This window comes from Corvus hawaiiensis, chromosome 1 (genome assembly GCF_020740725.1).
Source record: "Corvus hawaiiensis isolate bCorHaw1 chromosome 1, bCorHaw1.pri.cur, whole genome shotgun sequence".
NCBI classification, from domain to species: domain Eukaryota; kingdom Metazoa; phylum Chordata; class Aves; order Passeriformes; family Corvidae; genus Corvus; species Corvus hawaiiensis.
Window position 1 is genome coordinate 20,939,525 of NC_063213.1, and position 15,415 is coordinate 20,954,939.

At 35.7% G+C, this 15,415-nt stretch overlaps 1 protein-coding gene across 2 annotated transcripts in view; it reads left to right on the top strand.

The window, feature by feature from the left end:
* The window catches only part of ATP9B (ATPase phospholipid transporting 9B (putative)), a 154,983-nt gene that overhangs the window by 41,857 nt on the left and 97,711 nt on the right, over nucleotides 1-15,415 (top strand). For both annotated transcript variants that reach the window (XM_048295684.1, XM_048295693.1), the window contains exon 7: nucleotides 5,366-5,417. In XM_048295684.1, coding sequence (XP_048151641.1) covers nucleotides 5,366-5,417 — 52 coding nt within the window. The remainder of the gene's footprint in view (nucleotides 1-5,365; nucleotides 5,418-15,415) is intronic.

Consider the following 15,415-nt stretch of genomic DNA (forward strand, 5'->3'; position numbering starts at 1 on the left):
TTTTCCTGTTCTTTTTTGTCTGCTCTGTGTATGTTGTAACTTTTTGGGCCTGCCTGAGTAGCAAGTACTAGGATGCACAAAATAGGCACTGGTATGTTTGGCCTTTACATTTGTTTTGCCTTACACCTTGTTACCTTAGTATGCAGGTGGAATTGGCTTGCAGGTTCTTGCTTCTGCCTATTTCAGAACTTCTAGGAGACTAAGATATTTGCTTTGATTTTTATTAGTGAACTTTTTTGGGCCTTCTTGGACTCTAAACTTGGAATTAATTATTATAGAGTGTAGGGAAGACTCTAGTGGCTACTTAGGTAATCTGCATTCCCTGAAATTCACTGAGATCCATTTGTCTGTTGGATTATACCAGAATTTGGAAAACTGGAGTTACTTTGGGGATCAGTCTGTCACATATGAAGTTGCTCATTAGCATCGATTTTAGCAGTATTTGCAGTAGCTTAGAACTTCTTATGTTGTGAGTACCTGAAGTTTCTAATGAAAAAAAAAGTAATGTCCAAGGATTTAGGGAAGTAATGAGTAGTGTGCTTTTTGATGATGATTGTAGTCAGATATCTCAGTAAGATGCATATAATGGTTTGAAAGTTGTATTTCAGCTTCAAGCTCCCTACTGCTGCAGTAGAGCTGCCTTTTTTCCTTTTGACCTAGCTGGGAGTGCCTTCAGACTAATGAAATTAAATGTTTTCTGGTTCTGTTGAGGAGTGCATTTTGTTGGAGCAAGCAGTTTTCAATTTCAGAGTATGGCTCTTAAGCCAAAGAACCAGTCAGGAGTGAAATGTTCAATTGCTCACTGTAATGGCAGAGGAACAAGTTAACATTGTATTTGACTGGTAGATGCATCAACAGTATTTCTGCAGTGAAATTAATGACTCACTTGAGCTGAAGATCCATATGTTAACTAGTGACTGCATCACAAATACTAACAACTTAAGTGAAAGGCTTTTCTAGATTTAAACTTTGAATATCCAGTGATTATTGTCTTTTTTTTTAATAGTCCTAATTAGTTTCAAAGTATTTTTTAAGTGACTGTAATGTGCTTAAAATAGTTAGGTTCAAGTAATACATCTATTGTTTCAACTGAAAATTTCATATTTCAGTATTAGTAGGCAGGATGAAGCCTGAACAGATGAAAATATTGCCTAATTTTAAAAGCTGAAAGACATTCATATCTTAGCTAAAAAATGGTCCCCTGCCTTGACCAGTCATGCTACTTCTAGATGTTCTCCTTGGCTTGTGTTAAGATACATTCTTAGTTTCCAGTGGAAGCACAGATGTGCATAGTGTTCCTAAAGAAGACAATTGAAGGGATGAGTTGGTGAGTTCAGATATTGTTATTTAGACACTGTACCTTACTGACTGTTTGGAATACATTTTGGAGATGTGAGGAGGGCATAAAACTTAATAACACAGTTAATAATAATTACACATTTATGGGCCAACATTTAACAATAACAACACATAATAGTGATTCAAGGCATGAGAACAGTAATGTTTTTTCTTAAAACCTTGAGAGCTTTTCTTGGAGCTGTAAAGGTACACAATTTTCTTCTTAATCTTGGGTGTAAAGTGAAATCAATCCAGTATTTGCAAGGATTGCAGTTAATGCTAACATGTAATACTGCACAGCATGCCCATCCAAGAAGACAACTGGGAAGTGCCTCTTCTATTTATAACTCAGAAGCGAGCAGGAGTATTTTAGTTAATGAGAAAAGGACATGGATCGTTGCATGAATGGAGAAGGAAGGACAGTAAATGCAAAATTCCAAGGGTCTGTAGCTATGCGCAGTTGACAGGAATTGGAAGGCTGTCTAGGGAACAGGAAAAGTTCATGTAAATAGCAATTTCATTATAATAACTTGGGAAAAATATAAAAGTAATTTGAAAGGTATGAGAAGCAGTATTTTTTGAGTGAATATTGTAGCCTGTGTTGCAGGGAAGTCTTTATGGGTTTTCTTGTTTACCAGTCTGGCTGGTATTCCTGGATGGCATGGAGTTACTCATGGGAACCTTGGTGCTGGGGAAGCACTTGCCTTGTATTGACCATTGTCTGTCTGTAGTTAGATCTCTAGGACTGAATCTATAAGTCTGCAAACAGTGAGATAAATGGAAACCCTCCTTTTCTGGAGCTCTAATTCTGCCCAGATTTAAGAAAAACAGTGTATTCAAGTAATTTTCATGACTTATGTATTCAAATTTCAGTATATGTCAATAAACATTTCTGGTATCATCTCCATGGTAATTGAGATTATGTCGTTTTTTCATAGGTTTCTGAATGCTTGAAGTTGTATGTGTTGTCATTTTAACTTGTTCTACTTTGATAAATATGACATGAGAGGGCTGACATGATTGACATACTGCTGCTGTTTGACTGTGACAATGTACAACAGAATTTAATTTTCTCCATAATGAGATGTTAAAGATTTTTGTAGCATATTTGCCATCTGTTTCTGTGTAGTCACTCTTTTATAGTGACTAGGTATGTATCTGCAGGGCTATCTTTGCTCTCCAGAGTCAGCAGTAATAGTGACAATGTTTTCGGTACCTAGTATTCCTGCAGTATCTTTCTGCCCACTTCCAAAATGTGAAAAACCTGATCATAAAACAAGATGTCAATTTTAAATATTTTAAAGACAAGTCAGTCTCTAGCCTTCTCTACATGGTAGGATACATTAAGGTATGTTTATGCAGAAAAGATTACATTATTTTACAGGAAAGAAAAACCAGCAAGAAAGAACACAAAAGAAGGCAGAATCAATATGCATTTTTTGTATTACAATGAGAAAATATTCACATGACTAATTTGATCACAGTCTATAACTTTCTTACTGGGGGACAGAGGGGAGGAGTTGCTGATCTCCCTCTGGTGATAGCGACAGGACATGAGGAGATGGAATCACAAGGGCATGCAGTGACAGTACAAGGAGTAACAGCTTTAAATTGAAAAAGGGTAAATATAGATTAGGTAGTAGCCAGAAATTCTTCACTGCGAGGATGGTGAGACACTGGAACAGGTTGCCCAGAGAAGCTGTAGATTCCCTGTCCCTAGAAGTGTTCAAGGTCAGGCTGGATGGGACTTTGAGCAACCTGGTCTACTGAAAGGTGTTCCTGCCCATGGCAGAGGGTTGGAACAAGATGATATTTAAGGTCCTTTTCAACCCAAACCATTCTATGATTCTATGAACGAAGCTGTGTCAGGGGAAGTTCTGGGAAAAGGCTCATCACTGAGAGTCTGGTCAGTCACTGGAACAGGATTCCCAGAGAAGTGGTCATGGCACCAAACCTGTTTGAGTTCAAGGACTGTCTGGATGTTGCTCTTAGTCAAATGGTTTAGTCTTAGGTAGTCCTTAAAGCAGCAGGGAGTTGGACTCTGTGATCTTTACGGGTCCCTTCCAACTTCAGATGTTCTATGATTCTGCCCGGTTTTGTCAGGCATAAAGTATCTGAATCTTGGATATTCTGCGCCAGGTGAATGTTTCATTTGCTCAGTGTGAAACATGTCGTCTGTGGAAGTTGGTAGTGACTTGTAGATACCTCCTTTGTATTATTAGAACTTCTGTTAAATTCAGTATTAGATCATTTGACTGTTATTATTGCAAAATTTTTGGATGGTGGTGAAGTGTTTACGCTTGTTTACAAGTAACTGGAAGTTTGTAGGCATGAAGTCAGTAACCTGAAACTTGTGTAATGGATTTATGTCAGAGCTGGCAGGGAAGCTGCAAAAATGTATAGTTAATCTATATTAAGACTGGACAACTGTTTAATTGTTATTGTCATTTAAGGACAGAATTATTTCATTTTGAAGTTGCCTTTTCCTTTTTCTGTTTTTTCCTTGTAATAGGTGCATAATAATATAAAGTTAATCCTTTTTCTGCAATTTTTTCCAAATTTGAATGAGATATTCCCAGTTGAATCTGGGCTCATGGTGGATAATAAATTTCACTACATCCTTAATTATTAGCTCTTATTAGGCAAGATTCAAAAAAATGCTGTGCTAGTTACAGATGAGCAGCCTCTTCAAGGTGAATACTGTTGGTATACCAACAAGTGAATTTTATTTGTAAAAGCACAAAGAGTTAAAATGGGCAATGCTGCAAATCAGGAAATATTAATGGATGAAAATGTATCATTTTAAGTTATGCAGAGGCTTTTTTGCTACCTGTGTAGAATTTTTTAGGTAAACTAAAACATGCATCTGTTTTCTGACGTTTCCCAACTTCCTCATTTTCCAAGCTTCATCTTTGCTTATGATAGTAGCCCTCTCTGTAGCCCTTTATGGCCCCTCTTTACTGAACTTTCCATAGAGAATACAGTTGCAGTTGCTTCCAGTCCCATTTATGAAATGGTTTTTGGAAGCTAAGCCCATATAAAACATACTCTGGCAGTTACCTTGGGCAGATCTCTTCAGATTACACTATTCCAAATGGCACTGTTGTGGCCACATGCTGATCTTGGGCAGGTTTCTTTGGATTAATGGAAAACTTTGCTTTTTTTCCTTTCCAGTCCTCAGATTTTGATATGTTGGTTATTTTTGCTTTCTCTGGTGTTTCGTTCTTAAACCCTGTATTGGCCATGTGGTGCTGGTAGATGCCTTGGGAACAAGTGGAGAGAGAGCTGAGGATTTGGGTAGTCACGTAGCAGATAGCATGTATGTGGGAGGATTGTATTGTTCATTTTGTTTAACCTGTGAAAGCTTAGATTGGCCCTTCTGTGATCAACAAATAATTGAAAACTTGATACAGGAAGTTCTGTGCTGGAAAGGGAAATGGTGGACAGGTGCATCTGATTGTGCATGTGGTTCTATGTCTTAGATAGTGAGGAAGAGATTCTGTTCATTTTACATTTGTGGAATAGGAAAATGCTGTTCCCTAATTTGCTGTTTCCCCTCTGTGTGTTTGTGTGTGTTGGAAGAGAGAAGAATGCTTGGTGTACATGTTTGCGACTTGAGTGCCAAGACAGATATTTTAAATTTGCCTGTTTTTTTTTCTATTATGTGTGCTAACTCAATGTCAGAGTTTTGCTCAGTGAAATTATGTTTTAAGATATTTCAATTAGATATTTATGTACTTGAAGTACTGTTTTCAGTCAAGAAAATGTGAATCTGTTCTTCAGGTATTTATGATTCACTTATAAGGAACATCTGAAAGGATTAGCTGTTGTTTGCTTATGGTATAATTTTTTGAAAATACTGATTTCTGAATTGCAAATGCTGAATGTAAAGTACTGTGAGAAATCCTATTTTAATTGAGTTTCAATCCATGTGTGACCTTTGGTGATAGATCTTACTGGACTTTTGATTGGAATTCCCTTTTTTCCTACTTACAAAAAAATAAACCTTTTTTTTTTCTTCTCTCAGAATCAACGAATCCCATCTGACATGGTGTTTCTTAGAACCTCGGAAAAAACGGGTATGTTTTGACAATTCACATTGGTTGCATGACAAGATGGTGGTTGTGGTAAAATTTTAGATTGTACATTGTGGCCAATTTGAAATGGTTAAATAGATTGATGGAACTCTACCTCCATCAGATTAATGGGAGAGAGTCCATACGTGACAAACACATTATGCTTGGACTGTAAACCAGGAGTAATCTTACTGTGAACATGAGACTTCTACAGATGTTTCTCTACATGGATGATTTTTATGAGCTGTTTTAATAAAAGGTTTAAATATTAAAAACATTAAAAATATTTGGCATATATATTTATAAGACTGTACTTGATAAGTATGATTTGATATTATTTTAAATTATTCACACCAGTCATTGTCTTGCAACATACATTTAAATGTCATCTGATTGTCTTTCAGTTATTAAATTGAAAAAAAACTAAAATTGGAACCTACTAATAGATGTTTAAAATAACTATTTTTGGAAAAACTTATTACAGTTATCTGAATTCCTGAAATAACTTTTTTAGGGGTTTTTTTGCTTCAAAATAATACTGCCTTTTTGGTCAGTCAAAAAAAAACCCCTAAAAAACATGAATTTTCTTGAGTGAGAGAAAGAAAAGTGCTGCTTGTTAGCTCTGTTTCTCTTAACATGGTGATAGAGGAGTACTCTTAATCTTTAAGAAACAAATATCTCCTTTACAGGAACCCTATAAATTACAGCTGTTTTGTAAAGTTTAGAGATTACTACTGGATGCCCCTGTGTATAACTCAAATGAGTTTTCCTCCTTTATATTACCATTTATCTTCAGATCCTGAAGAACTGTCTGGTATTTGTCAGACACCACTAAATTTCACAAAGCTAATAGCTGTGATATTGGTAAGCCCTGTATTAGTGGCACATAGTATTTCACTGTGGCACTGGAGTTCTATCATATATTTCAGATAAAAGCCTAGATTTGTAGAGATCATTTGAAAGAGAAGACAAAAATATTTCTGATAGCCTACGGAATTCTAGTAGAGCTATATATTTGCTAAAAGAAGAAATTACTGTATATTGCTAATGCTGATTAGATGCAGTGATCATCTATAACTAGCCTGGAGTGACAAAGTTTTCTAGTGGTCTTATATAAGCTCAATCTTTGTTAACCACCTCTGGTTCAGGATACAGGGGCTTTTCTTTTTATTCTCTCTCAGAGCCATACTTTATTAAAAAGCCTAATTTTCTATTAACAAGCAACATGTTAAGTAGTTTTATTGGTGTTGCACTTCTTTAAAAACAAAACAAGAAAACAAAACCACACAAAAATAATTTCCTAAACTTCAAGCATATGACAGTAATTGTTTTTTGACTAAAGAGTGAACACTTACATCTGCTGTTTCTTCCTGATGTTGCAGTTTTGACTGATTTATGCTTTAATTTATAGTTGACACTTTTAAGTACTTTGTGAAACAGTTTTTGCATGGTTTTATGTTCTATATGTAATTTTATCTTCTGTGTAATAAAGCAGTTTAACTGTAGCTTCTTACTATAAATCTATAAAGAGTAAAGTGTAGAATTTGAACTAATCTCAAAATCCAAACCTTCATGTAAGCTTCTTTTGGGGTAAAGTGCTGTTTTCCAGTTTCAACATTTACATTACATATTAATGTAGTCTGCAGTACTGCAATATCCTACATCTTCACTCAAAAAAAGAAGCAGTTTGAGTTATAAATGGGCAGTTTACAAAGTTCTTCCTGAAACTCACCCCCACAATGACTTTCACAGTTTTCTAGGATACTTTTAACTCTGTGTAGCAGAAGCTGCATTCTTCAGGATATCAAGCTTATTTTGATAAAACTAGTTTCTTATTAGTTGTGTTTTCCCTTTCTTTATCAAATGCATTGTCTTTTAGCTAGAATGATCTCTTCAAAGATCTGATATAATAGCTTGATGTTACTTGTGTGCCTGTATCTAATTTCTAAGATTCCTATGGTTTTTAATCAGACTTTTACAGAAGTGAGAGTCTAAAGGCTCATATTGGTGGGACTTTCTTTTGTATTCATGTGACAGTCTGTAACATTGGTATTCCTCTCTTTCATGAATGGAGGCGGCTAGATGGCTGTTTGTATTTTGAGTTAGGATTACTTCCCGGGGGATGGAGCAGGTGGAAATCACTCCTCAAATGTGAATTCTTTGCTGCTGTCAGGCTCCCTGTAAAACAGAGGTTTCCAAAAGATTTTCATTGACTTCCAAAATAAATTTAAAAAAAAAAAAAAAAATTAAGCATGGAAAACTTATGGAATAATATATTGGAGTTTTATGTATTTGAAAAGGTAGGAGGGGATTATTTATGGCTGAATCTTGGTTTTACCCATTATATATGGCAGAAGTGACAAGCTATTTGGATGATTTGTTCCATTTATCAGCCTTCCACCAAATGAAAGGAAATGTTCATGCTGAGCTGGCTGCAAAAGATGGTTTAAAGGTTATTTTCATTTTCTGTATAAGCAGGCAGCATGCCAAAAACAACTGACTACCTTAGTGTAAAGCTGTTATGCAAATGTAGGCAAGATCTCTGTTGCACCAACACAAAGCTCCTTTGTTGAAATTAAACTAGATTTTAAGTGGCCCTTAACAAAACTTTCAGGATAGTTTTTAATTTGTTTGGCATGTTCTTTGCATTTCACTTGTCTATATACCATCTCAATCAAAAATCAAAGGCTAGACAGGGCATTCCAGAGATCATCATATAACTTTATAATTGTCCACAGAAACTGCCAGCTGAAGCATGTGTTAATAACTTCATTATGGGAGTATCAAAGATACTGTGTGTGTAAAACACAAGAAAAATTTCAAAGATAAACTCTTTTCTTCTCTAAGCTACAATCCTTGCACTCCACATTGGCTGTGCCTTGGTGCAGTGACTGGCTTCTGATCCAGGTCAGGTATTCCTGTGCTAACACATGCTCTGGCATGAAATGTGTCCTTCCTGAGAATCTGGTGCATGTGTTTGTAAGGCTCTGTGTTTCTGCAATATTTGTACTCTTTTTACTTTCAAATGTGAAATTCTGAAAGGAACATGGACTTTGTAGGGTGACTACAGAGTTTCAAAAAAGAATGAATGAAGCTTAATTTTTTTTCAGACAAGCTCTTTATTTACATGCTTCTAATAACCTCAGATTCTTATTCACGGTGAAAAGCTGGCATATGCAGTGGCTGGTTCTGAGCTAAGCAAATGTTGATTGTAACCATCAGTTTTTGCTAGGTCCTAGAACAGATGACTGTTGGAGCTAGCAGCTTGGCTTTTCTTTTGTTCATATGGCTGTTTCATCCTCTCTTGTTACACAGAAACTCAAGGAACATCCTAACTTTGAGATCATTGGTCTGCCATACTTGGTTGAAATTGGCCAGAAGTCAAAAGTTACTGGGAGAAAGATGGCATGGCAGAATAGCACTGTAAATGGAATTAGGGCTAAGAGACTAATTGCCTAAGTCTGCAGCTGGAATAGCCAAGGGGTAAAAAGCTTCAGAGCTTGTGATGTGCTCCATAGACACTAGGACTGCAAAGAATTGTTTCTATTCTGTACCACTGCTAACTACTTAGGCCTATGACAGACTAATCACAGTGCTGGTAGGATACTGACTTTCCTTAGTAGCTTTTTAGGGGGGTACGAATTGCTTAATCTTAGTTAAACCCTTCTTACTTTTCCCAAGGTCCTCTTTGTCAGAGATAATGCTTTGTGATAGTGTGAAAAGTAGAGCTGGATTTTCTCTTCAGCCTTTTCTGGTGAAATTGAACTTCCAGAGGGTGAACAGGAAGTGGTTTTACTGGTCTGCCTCAGCTTTCCTGGCCATAGTATTTGAACCTAGCGCATATCTTCTGTTAAACTTTTTGGTAGACACTTGATTCCATGTAGAGTAACAGCCACTACTTCTGGAAAAGTAGTTTGGATTTTTTCTTCCAGAGAGAGAGTACTGCATTAAAATATTCGTCTTTTGACAAACTTGTAGAAGTTTGTGAAAAAAAAGTGCATATGTAAGAAGTCTGGTAAAATAAAGTCACAAATTTATTTTAATACCTCAGCTGCTGTAGACTTCTCAACAGCTATCAAATTGACAAAAGAGGGTTTTGTTTGGTTTGGTTTGGTTTGGTTTTATTGTAGAGGTGATACTCTGGAGAGAGCAATTCCCAGTGGGTGGTCAGTTCAACTGCTGTCAAGCATGTTCTCATGCAAAGGTTTTTATCATAAACCAATTTTGTTACTGTTTGTCCTTAAATTCAATACATAATAATTTACTGGTGTGGACATTGCAAAATACTGTCTGCCACTACAGCTGTGCAATGGAAGCAGTAGGGAAATGGAAAATCATTTAAAAATCTCACAATCTTTTGTGGAGAACCTTTAATTCTTTGCAAGGTAATGCGGGTTGTACAGTTGCTATGTCCGGTATTTTTCAGGCCAGCATTACATTGTTCTGGTCCGTGCTCATCAGCCCATTTCTCCAGCCTGTCAAAGTTCCCCTGGACGTTTCCCATTGCATAGATCAGTGTTTTGAATTCCACTTATGAAACTGTTCAAAAATGGTGTATTTACTCAGACATAAAATACTAGTTTCAAAGATGTTTATACTTTTGAGAATTGTAGCAAAAAGAGTAATGTCACTTGCATTAAAATTTGTAGTTAAGAGTTTTCAGGATTCCTTACTTGTAATTACTTTAACAACAATGGTATAAGTAAAATGTGGGAATAAAACAGGAAAATAATTTTTAGTTTGAGGCTTTGTAGCAGTTCATTTCTGTAGCAATATAACTCTCAGATGTGATTTTTATTTTAAATGCTAACCACTTAACTGGCATAAACTCTGCAATGCAAGTACAGGCTTAAGTAATCATTCATGCAACTTGATTTTCTGTTAGAAGGAGCTGTGAGTTAACCAGTAAGGGCATACTCCAGAGTCTACCATCTAAAACAAAGTCTGCTCATTAAAGAAGTTTTTTTGAAAATGATGAGTTCTTGAGCATTTCTGTACAAAAAGAGAGCATTATGCCACCAAATACGTTTTACTTGTTTAAAAGATCTAGTTTTGTAGATCTTAAAAAGCAAGTATTAGTAGAACATTTATGTCAAAGAATGAAACTCCAAACTCACTGCAAGGAAAAATATAATAAAGGTGATGCTACTACTATCTATTTATTCTGGACAATTAGGAGTAAGTGTTCTACAAATAACTTAATTGTCTGGGCCCCAGCCTGTTCTGGAACTTCAGATATTTGAAAATCAAACCAGAGGAGAAAATGTCAGTTTGGAATTCTGTTGTGCAGCTGATGTCACTTTTTATTTCTTCATAAAGCCAGCTATGGCAGAATAATAAGGCTGAAGGAGTTGCATTTGTCACACATTCTGGAATTTTCTATTATGTTTAGAAAACAAGTGTTCTAAAACTTACCTGTCTGGAAACTAAAATGCTTTGAAAATCTATTGCTATAGAGAATGATAAATGGCTAGAGTTAAGTTTTGCACATACGGCCCGATAAAAGTTTATCTTCAGGGCATGAGTAGCTGCCAACAATCTGTCCAAACTACTTTAATCTGTTTCTCTACTTCAGTTCCTATTCTGGTTTTAGCATTTGATTTAACTCAGGCTTGAAATGTTTTAGTATCTGCTTTAAGCCACTGAGTAATAGTGATTGGATGTGATCAGCTACTTGTTTAAGATATAGTCAGATAGTATGAACGTTATGTGGTGGAAGGAGGAGGTCTCAGCAGGTATTAGGCTCCCAATAGTATTATACTCTCTCTATTAAAACTATAAAATTACACAGTAAAATATTATTTGAAGACATGATAATATATATCATTCCCTAATCACTTTTATTTTCTGTGCATACTTGTCTGATTAGTACAATACATGTTTCATTAGATTTGCAGCAAAATAAGCATTAACAAAGAAATATTTTAATTTTTTTTTCTATATTTAAAAAAAAAGACTAGTAAGAGTTGAGAAAATTGATCTGTAATTGTGTTAGGCATAGATTAGCCTGTTCCTATTTGCCAGTGATAATGCATTTTTCCAGAAATTCCCAGGGGATTTGGTGGCTTGGCTGGAATAGCAGTTTGAATGTCCCGAAATCCCAAACAATTCCCCCAGTTTGGGAAACAGCGTAGCGAAACTGAAGGTGAGAATCATCAAAGCAGATCCCAGAGGCAGGGCAAGTCAGGCAAATGACTGTATGTATATCAAGAACTGATAGACTGGTTGGTATATTGTCAAAGGCAAAAATAAAAAAACAAGATCACTCTTGGCAAAAGTAGGGTTCAAGAATTCCTTGTGTAGAAGTTTATAATCTGTTGTCTGTAAAGTATCTGTTCATAAGAGTCATACCATGCATTATGTTTGGGGTTTTTTTTAAGGTACTGTCTCCTTTTTCTTCTTTTAGATTATTGAATTTGGCATGGTTTTATTTTCTTCTCTTACCTGAAGGCTCTACTGGGAAAGCTGTTAGTATTACCTTGATTCTTTGAAGTGATTGGAACAAGTCTCTTGGTGGGCCTCATCTTTAATGTGAAAAAGAAATTTTTGCATAATCTACAAAGTTCTAATTATTAGGTCTAATAATGAGGAGCAATTTGAAGTAGATTCAGAGTTGTCTTGCTAAAAATTTAGAAATGATCCTCAAATCTATCTTAATGCATTCATGAGCAAAGGATGGCTTGCACATGTTCATTTGATTCTGACTTTCATGTGGGGCTTGAGATGTGTGGCTGGCCGGAGTTGGAATGGAAATTTGCATAGACTTGAAATACCTCAGTCTAGCAGCTCTCTTTCCAGTGATAGAAGACCTAACTTGGAGCAACCTGTCTTGTAAGGAGTACCCAGCTGAGAGGACTGGGTTTTCCATGCAACTGTTGTGGTCCATGTTGCCATGCTGTCACTGCTCTTGTATATATGATGGCTAAATATTAAAATTCCCTAGGGTGTATCACCATGTCCCGCAGCCGTAGGGAGGAGGAGAGAAGATCCAGCAGGCAGGAATTGTGCAGCAAGATTGATTTATTTAATTATTTTACAAACTCCTTTATAGACTTTTTTCTTCATAGTCTAATTGGACCAAGGATCAGCCACCCCTTGGGGGTGATTGGCTAAAATCCTAAAACATCCATTGTCAAAATATTTTTCTACTGTACTATAAACAAGGTTTCTCAAGGTTGCAGGTGTTCCATTGTTTATAGAACTCTGCTACTGTCTTCTGTGAGAGAGAAAAGTCTCTCACAGACTTAGAAAATAGCAAGAAAATCCTTGCTAGCAGCATTTTTGTATCCACAGCTAAATGCAATTTAGCTCAAATATTTAACTTCAGCTACAGTTCTGATTGAAGGTTTCCATTTAGCTTTACACAGCCTTCTTCTGTCTGTCAAGTAAAAGGAAATTGGAAAAATTATAAATCCTCTGCTTTTTGCTTTAATGAAGTCCAGTGTTAAATCTTCATAGCTGGGTCTGTTGTTTCTTCCTGGCTCCCAACAGTAAAGGAGAATGTGCTTTTCCCTGCTAAATTTTAATTAAAAAATTATCCTCTTGTTTTTCACATGCCTATTGTAACCTGATGGTTTTGTCAACTCCTTTGACTTGCACTTTTCTGTGTTTAAGCTTTATGAGATACCAAGCCTTTTATTCCTGCTTCTCCTGATTTAGTTAATGGAATGTCCTTCACATTGATGATTATTGCTGCTGCTAAAATCTTGGAGGCAAAACGTGCTCTCAGTGGATTCTGGTATATTTGGCCATATGCTTTTCTCAGCCTCCTCTGTGAGCTCTGCTTTCATCAAAAGAGGAAATGCTCCTTAAGTCTTCTCTAAGCACTCTTCTTTGAGATGTATATGTATTTTTTGTATTACTGGTCTTTAGAAATACTTAAATGCATTAGGAAGGTTGATGGGGACAGTGAGTTCTTCTGTGCTGTCAGAGCTCTCAAATCATGGAGCTGTTTTTAGTCACTATTCTTATTTTATCTGAAAAGTGAGAATTTTTTCAGTGTTCTAAGCATTGTCTATGGCAGACTTTTTGATTTAGTCATTACTCTGAAGACGTAAATAATGCACACCATCTTTTTTCTGTATCACTGGGTTTCTGCAAAAAGAGATTGCTAGTATGCATCAGAAGAATAATGGAGCAAGGTGGTGCATCAAATCCTATTAAATGGAAAAGATTAATGTTTTTGAGTATCTTTCTGTATATCTCAAAATAATATAAATCAGTAAGCTAAAATTTGAGAATGTGAATATGAATGTAGATTTTTTTTTAACTTGAAACATTGTTTGCTATATCTGAGAATTCCATAATGTTTTAATAGAGATAAAAATTCTTAAAGCATACTGAATCAATACTGCAATTCAAAAAAGATGCAATGTGATCAAGCTTGGATTAAAAAACGTCTGAGTTCTTGTCAATAAGGAACTGTGATGAGTTTAAGGGTATCATACTGACTGTGTATTAATACATGGTATCCTATAAGACCATCAGCTGATTGTTTAGAATGTAAATGAAACTGTTGATGGATCCAGTGACCGATGGCTTAAATTCCAATTAATCAATTGCTTCATCGGTTTCTTAATTCAGATCAAATATCTCAAGTGCACACAGTTCTTCCCTGGTCTTCAGAGAAATTAATGCTTTTAAACTAATTTAATCAGTCTTCTATAAATGTGCATCCTCTGGCATGGTGATGTAGCTTAAATGCTTAGGATGTTTCAGGTGTCTTGCGGTTTTGTTCCCCCTTAGAAGCTATCATAATTGAAAGCTTTTTGTTAGAGTAGTAAATGAAACTCTGTACTCCAATATGTCATCTTGGTGCTGCTATTCACCTTGTCATCTGCTTAAAATTTTCATGCACATAGTCACTTAAGTAATATAAATGATTTAAAAATTAAGCTGTTTGTAAATGATCTGGTGTTAGGTGTTTAAAGTCAGTTTTACTTTTGCTGGGTGCATTCTAGTAACCCATCTCTTTCAATGTTTTTCACTTAAAGCAGAAAGGCTGGTAATATTGCCAGAAAATATAAAGCTGTTTATGACACCGCAGTTCCACGTGCCCTGTTTCCCACTGACCCATCAATTAATTCATCAACACTTGACACAAGCTCTTCACTCTGTCACTTACACCAGTTGATCTTAATTTGATTGCCGTTAAAACCTTCCTTTCCTGGTAACCGTTGTCAATTATACAAAATAAAATCAAGTATTCATAAGTAGTCTGTAATAGGATATAGGTAGACAGATTTAATAATTCAGTTTTGCTGAGGCTTGAAAGGCATTAGTTTTAGCTGTTGTTCTCATTTGTAAAAAATTCATTGGATGCAGCTCTTGAGAGAGAAGGCAGACATAATTTTATTTATTTAGATTTGACAGAGAAGAACCCAGACATGCAGTGATGGTTTAGCATTATCTCTGTTTAAGAATAACTGACAGGAATTCTTATCAGTTACATATTATAGAAAGTAAATGTAATTTACTTTCATGGGTTTTTTTTTTACTGGTTTAAGTACACACATTCTAGGATTGGTTTTTGACAATATCTGTAATGGAGTGTGGAATTCAACCCTGCATTTATGCAGGAAGAACAATACCTTTTCAACACTGGGGTGCCTGGTCTTTAATATGCTTGTAAAATATGCATATTCCTGTACATCTTCTATATACAACTAAATTATAGTTGCTTCCCTCTGATGCATCTTCATTGCAGTATAACATTAAAATGTGCGCTATGGCATATTTGAATTATACCTATAAGTTTACTTTGGTCCTTATTGGCAAGTCAACTTTTTAAGCTTGCCGATAATTGGCAAAAAATTTGCAAGCAGAAATCTATTAATTTTAATTTTTTCTGAGAGAACATTAAATACAGTTTTCAGAACTTCTGTGTTGATTAACTTCTTATACACTGTTTTTCACTGTGTACACTGATGTTTGTAACAAATACCATGTGTGGGTTGAGCGGTAAGACTGTGGAAGGGATTTGAATGTACTTGTGAAATCTA